The sequence below is a fragment of the Phyllopteryx taeniolatus genome, chromosome 5 (assembly GCF_024500385.1).
Source record: "Phyllopteryx taeniolatus isolate TA_2022b chromosome 5, UOR_Ptae_1.2, whole genome shotgun sequence".
NCBI classification, from domain to species: domain Eukaryota; kingdom Metazoa; phylum Chordata; class Actinopteri; order Syngnathiformes; family Syngnathidae; genus Phyllopteryx; species Phyllopteryx taeniolatus.
In genome coordinates this window covers 7,937,070-7,943,069 of record NC_084506.1, presented here as the reverse complement: position 1 = coordinate 7,943,069, position 6,000 = coordinate 7,937,070, and the positions used below count along the sequence as shown (strand labels likewise).

Here is a 6,000-nt window from a genome sequence, read left to right as displayed (position 1 = left end):
CATTTTTTGAATTCCTGATTTTGTGGGTTTTATGAGGTGGAAGTCCAAATTATGTAAAAACAAATAAATACTCAAAATTTTCCATGATATTCAATTTTTTTGGAAAGGGTCTATATTACTCAAGGATAGGCCTGTCATTATAATTACTGTATCGTCTGATAAATAAAATGGACACGATAGTTTTTCCGTACTCGATAGTCATTTACATGCTTGTTTGTTTTCATACGTCATCGACATTCAGTCGTGCTACTTGTAATTTAATTTCATTTCACACGGCACTGGTGAAATTTATTTTATTTTTTTAATGGATGAAACCAAATGCTATGAAACGCTGATTCCTTTCCCTACCCGATGAAGCACAAAGTTAGTGTTTGTGATACTGTGAGACGTTTATGTGAATTTTGTCCCAATTCATTGTGATGTAAAGTTGCTACGGTAAAGTTTTAGCCCAATGTTAAGCTTTTGTTTTCTGTCATCGGCGCATACATTGGTTTGACTAAAATAAATGCAAAAAAAACATCAGTGCAGCCGTTTACCTTATTAGCTGTCTCAATGTTGGCATAGACTTATTTTATTGTTTCACTCACACAGTTGACTGAGAGTTGACATCACTAAAGCTCCACGAAGTGTAGGCTGAGGCTTTGAGTGCTTCAGATGCTACACATTGTGAAAGCGTCATTTGCACAATATAATCTTATTCCGAATTTTGCACTGAGATGACTGGTCATTCATTTCGGCAAAGATAAGACACACTTTTGTTCACGGCCACCGTTGGGCACAAGCACGTTCTTATTCTTTGAGTTTTTGCAGCTACTTCGTTGGTTTTCACCACTTCTTCTTCGTGGTGGGAGGACTGTAGGCATCGAAACTGGGAAACGAAATTTTTAAATTTGAATTGTTCCGGGAGAACCGGAACGTAATCCCGGTTCCAATCGATTGTCGATGCCCAACCCTAGTGTTGATTGTTCCAGGCAATTCAGTTTATTTTCCAAGCCAGTGCACATAAGTGCTAGTCGACAATGTTCACCACCGTGTGGACTGAATTAATTTTCCTTTTAGTGAGTTCTTGAGAGCCCTTTGTCAGATGCACGTTTCTTTTGTTTTAAGCATCTAACATCTTGTTGTGATTCCTCTAGAAAACGTACACAGAAGAGGAGCTCAATGCCAAGCTCACACGAAGAGTCCAGAAAGCTGCTCGACGACAAGCAAAGCAGGAAGAACTGAAGAGGTTACACCGGGCCCAGGTTAGTAGCCAAATTAAAGTCTTATTACAAAACCTAAATATGATCATGTTTAATTGATTCGTAAGAATGTAATATTTCCCACTATTTGTGTTGTCAAATGAAATTTTTGTTGATATATGCATTTTTATTAATAATCTATCTTTCTATAGCTAAATATATTCATTTGGGAATGTGGGTGTGCTGATTTTTATGTAACTGTTCTCAGTACGGCGTTTTTACGATTAATTAAACGATACGATTAATCTGACTTATGTTGGCACAAGTTTTTGTATTTGGGGCATTTTGCCTTAAAAAAAAAAAAAGTCTCTTTTTTTTTACATTTAGATTATTCAAAGGCAGCTGGAGCAGGTGGAGGAGAAGCAAAGGCAGCTGGAGGAGAGAGGCGTGGCTGTGGAAAAGGCACTGCGAGGAGAAGCAGGTAAACAAATACTCACTGTCCTGCCCTTTCTTTCTCATTTTTTTTAACTACATGTGGCAGAATACCTCAAAAATCTTAATGCTTCAATATCAAATGTATGCTCCTGGAATTATGTGATGTTCAAACAGTGTTATAGCTTTTTTTTTTTTTTTTTTTTTTTGCAACGGGTTGAAGGCTCTCCTCCCCTGTGAGAGCACATCTCATTATAATTTGATGCTTATTTGGATTCAGCTATTTCTCAATCTACAAAGGCAGTTATAAATGGAATATTGATGAATACTGTGAGCTCAACTGAAATTGAAAAACAAAAAGCATGTCCCTGTGAGATCATTTAAAACATTTTATTTTTCTGTGCAACAAAGGCAAATAAATGTTTTCGCTTAAGAAATAAACATTATTCTCGATAGATATCGAGAATAATGTATATATAAAAATACCATTTGAGTTACCAGGGCATCAACGCTATCCGTCCACCTGCCAGAATAATAAAGGCACCTCCTGTCTTTTCATAGTCTTCCATGAAGTAGCCTGCTAACTAATGAATAGAGGGACAAACAAACACAAAGATGATAATCTATTAATTGTTTTCAGTTTTAGTAACAGTTTAGCCCTGGTGGAGGTATGTGCTCTACTGAGTGACATTCTTGTTATATATGGTCATTATGGGACTACTAAAAATGCAGATCTAACGGTGGACTAAAGGTTTTGCATAGTACTTTATATTCACTCAACAGAAGGTCTATTTATTTTTATATTCTAGAAACCAAGCCTCTGTTTATTCCGCCACGAGTTGTTTCTCTGCTTTAACGTTTGCCACTCTACTTTCTTAAAGGGATATACAAAGGTACTTATACATTACCCAAACAGCACAAAAGAAGATCAGGTATTAGAGTCACTGAGGTTTCTCTTCATATGAATGACATGTGACACTGTTAGTTGGCTCCATCTGTGGTGGCACACTGCAACAGTTCTCCATCTTTGAACATCATAATATGTCTGTAACATGTCTGCCATCGTCAGTCAGAGATGCATGCACTTTAGGATAATGTGTGTTCCTGGAAAGATTTGTGTGTGTGCTTGTTTTTGATGCACGTTGTCTCCTTCACTGTCTCCCAGCGAGGACCGTTTACATGAGTGTGATCTGTTCTGATGGGCAGCGGTTGAAATCAAATTCAGATTGGTAGACCTGTCACGATAATTACTATATCGATTTATGGTTTGATAAATAAAATTGACACGATAGTTTTTCCGGGCTCGATATATTCTCATTGCTTTGGTGAGCGGGCGCGCGGATCACACAGTGAGCCGACAGAGTTAGCCGCTAGTGGGCTCACAGACGGGGCGTAGTACTTCTGGGGCACACAGTTGCCATGGTGTCAGGGTAATATTTTTGTAAACACTATCTGCCAGCCATACAATTGCTTCGCTCTCAGGGAGAGTTAAATAAAAGAGTGACTCTTGTGCAGTTGCTGGATGTCCTCAAATGATCTTTTTTTTTTTGATTTTACGTTCCTCTGTATTGTATTTGTTAGCCTTCCACAAACATAGCGCAAAACCCTCTATTAAATACGGGACACGAGTTCAGAACGTTTAGTGTGCAAAAGCACGGTGATGACAAGCCCGGCCGTCTGCCGTCTTGCTAGCTGTCCCTAATCAAGTGGCCAACCTCGCAGTTAAAAAAAACAGCTTGCTACTTGAAATCACCACGAAAGGAAGAAAAATGTTGATGTAGTTTGCTTTGCTTAAAGACATTAGTAAAATGTCAATGATTGTGCCGTCTCTTGTAGTTTTGACCAAAGAATGAGTGGGCTCTAGTGCGCGAACATTAATAGCTATGCTAGCTATGCATTAGATGATTGGTCTATATTTAACGCAGGTATTGAGATGGATGAATATGCTTTAATAATACGACTCAGCTTGTTCGGTGAAATTTACGGTGTGCCTTGAGTGAATTGTAAATAATAGTCATTTGGAGTAGAGATCAGCGGACTAGAAGAGGCGGAGCAGGATCAGTCCTTAAAACTGGAAGTGCCTGGAATAACCCCCGTTGACTAAAGCGAACGTTAACATATATTTAATTGACAGGTGAAAGGCTCGTCTTCAGTGGACCAACAACAGTCTTGCAGCTGGAGGGTAGGCTCATGATTTCAGGTTTCAGAGGCATAAAACAACAACGATAATTTCAGTTATTGTGATAGTTTTTGGGAAAATTAATCTTCTTTAAAAAATTATCGTGACAGGCCAACAGATTGGTTTACAAAACTACAGCCGACATATTTTCTACAAAGATTCGCTTAGTGCAGCTAAGCGCTGAAACAAAGGCATCTGCCATTAACTCTTTGGGTTACGATGTGTTATTGCAATGTTGGACAACAGCAATCTAGAGTTTGTGTTACACGTACACTATAAACGTCTGTTTTGGGCCATCCGGACCTTGCTTTGTGCAGTATACATCACAGTCATGCTGGAGCAGAAAGGGGTCTTCCTGAAACTGTTCCTACAGAGTTGGAAAATGGCTTTGTGAAAAGAATTAAGAGTCGCAGGGATGAAAGGAGGTCTAACCCAAACCCTGATTTTTTTTATTTTTATTTTTATTTTTTTTAATTATAATTTTTTTTTTAATATAAAGTCTTTCCAATACTTCTGTATTCATACTGTATCCTGTTGTACTGAAATATCTCATTTAACACCCAGATGCCCTTTTGGTTAGCAATTATCAAATATTCAATCATTACATTATAAAATGAATCTTCTATACTTGGCTGGGTTAAATTATCTTATTTCATTGGATGACACAAAATAGCTATAAAAGTCCGAATGAAGTAGACCGCGCCAGTTTGCAGCAATACAACAAATCTATAAAGCAGTTTGATTATTTTTATTGTCATGTGCTCATGCGTGTAAGATGTTTGTACTGGGCACTGTGGTGAGTACAGAAGGATAGCTTGTTTTTTATTTTTATTTTTTTATTTTTTTATTTTATTTTTAAAAAAATTTTTTTTTGGTCCCTGCAGGTTGAGTGTGGTTGTGTGTGTGTGTGTGTGTGTGTGTGTGTGTGCGCGCGCGCATGCATGCTCATTTTAGGAGGATTGTTCTTCTGCCCAGTGTGGGGCAGTGTGAAATAACTCATCTCTAATATATCCCTGTCGTTGTAGACTATTGGGGAGATTCTAATTACAGTGAAATCCTGGACTTACATCTGGGCGGTATGTATTTACTATCTGTCGCTTACAGACTAACCTAATGGCTAACTGAATGTCTCCCCACCCTACCTTTTATTTTCCTTGGAGCTTTGTACCCATCTACCTCCATTGACTGGCTGGCTGGCTGATTGGTTTTAGCATCATTACAAAACCTCCTCCATTCCACTTGTCCAGATCTCCTGGCCTTCTCCACACCAAAAGCAGATCAAACCAATAAAATTGACTGATTTCTAATACCTATGACTGATGGATTATTGTATGCAGTATAGGCTACATTAACTGTAGTTTTAGGTTGCAGTGGTGTAGCACATCAGACAGCTTAAAGCAAAGAGCTGTTTCTAATATTTTGCTTCGTTCATGTGGCTAAATAAGATGCAGTGCAATTCTGCACCACTGTGAACTCCAACCATATTAAGAAATATACACAAGTTAACAGTATTTCAACCCAAAAAAAGTAGTAGTACTATGTACAGTAATAAATGAAAAATCTCCCCTTCTTTACACATTCATTAAAAAAAGGACCAGCTCAATGAGATCTGATAATAAAATAACATTTTGATATTATAGATATGACTGTCATTATATCTTTTTGAGCCATTAAAACACCACAATAAGCAATGCATGGTATGTCAGGATAACATGTATAGTATATAGCCGCTCTGAAACAAATAAAGAGCCCCAAATAAAGCTGGGTGTTGTTTTACCTCATTTTCATGCTCTCTGTAATAGGTAATTCTGTCTTTTGCAAACGAGTCTTTGCCTGTAAAACCATTCCCAACAAACTAAACTTTAATATATACTTAAGTTCTGACAACAATACGCTAAAATATATAGAATGTAAAACATACAGTAATAGCACAAAATCACAAGATGATTGTGTTGCAGGGATGGGAAAACATTCAGAGCGTAGTAGTTTATATCCTTCCATTAGAAACACGTTTGTTCCCTTAACTGTGTCCCCCCTAGTAGAAATAACACCTGAGCCTTGTTAATATTTCTAATAATCCATGCTTCTTTTAGCTGCCTTAGTTATGTCCCACAATCCCTCCATGACTTTCTCTCTAACCTGCTCAGTTGTTGCTCCCCTAGTATTTATACGCAATGTGCGCTAACATTAATGCAACCCCTCGACCTC

At 37.8% G+C, this 6,000-nt stretch overlaps 1 protein-coding gene across 14 annotated transcripts in view; it reads left to right on the top strand.

The window, feature by feature from the left end:
- Window positions 1–6,000, top strand: part of mical3a (microtubule associated monooxygenase, calponin and LIM domain containing 3a) — an 88,825-nt gene that overhangs the window by 66,302 nt on the left and 16,523 nt on the right. For 7 of the 14 annotated variants that reach the window (XM_061775254.1, XM_061775265.1, XM_061775264.1 and 4 more), the window contains 4 exons: window positions 1,137–1,244; window positions 1,569–1,662; window positions 2,495–2,545; window positions 4,818–4,868. In XM_061775254.1, the coding sequence (XP_061631238.1) occupies window positions 1,137–1,244; window positions 1,569–1,662; window positions 2,495–2,545; window positions 4,818–4,868 (304 nt within the window). The remainder of the gene's footprint in view (window positions 1–1,136; window positions 1,245–1,568; window positions 1,663–2,494; window positions 2,546–4,817; window positions 4,869–6,000) is intronic. The other 7 variants (XR_009788766.1, XR_009788765.1, XM_061775257.1 and 4 more) reach the window with 2 other exon arrangements.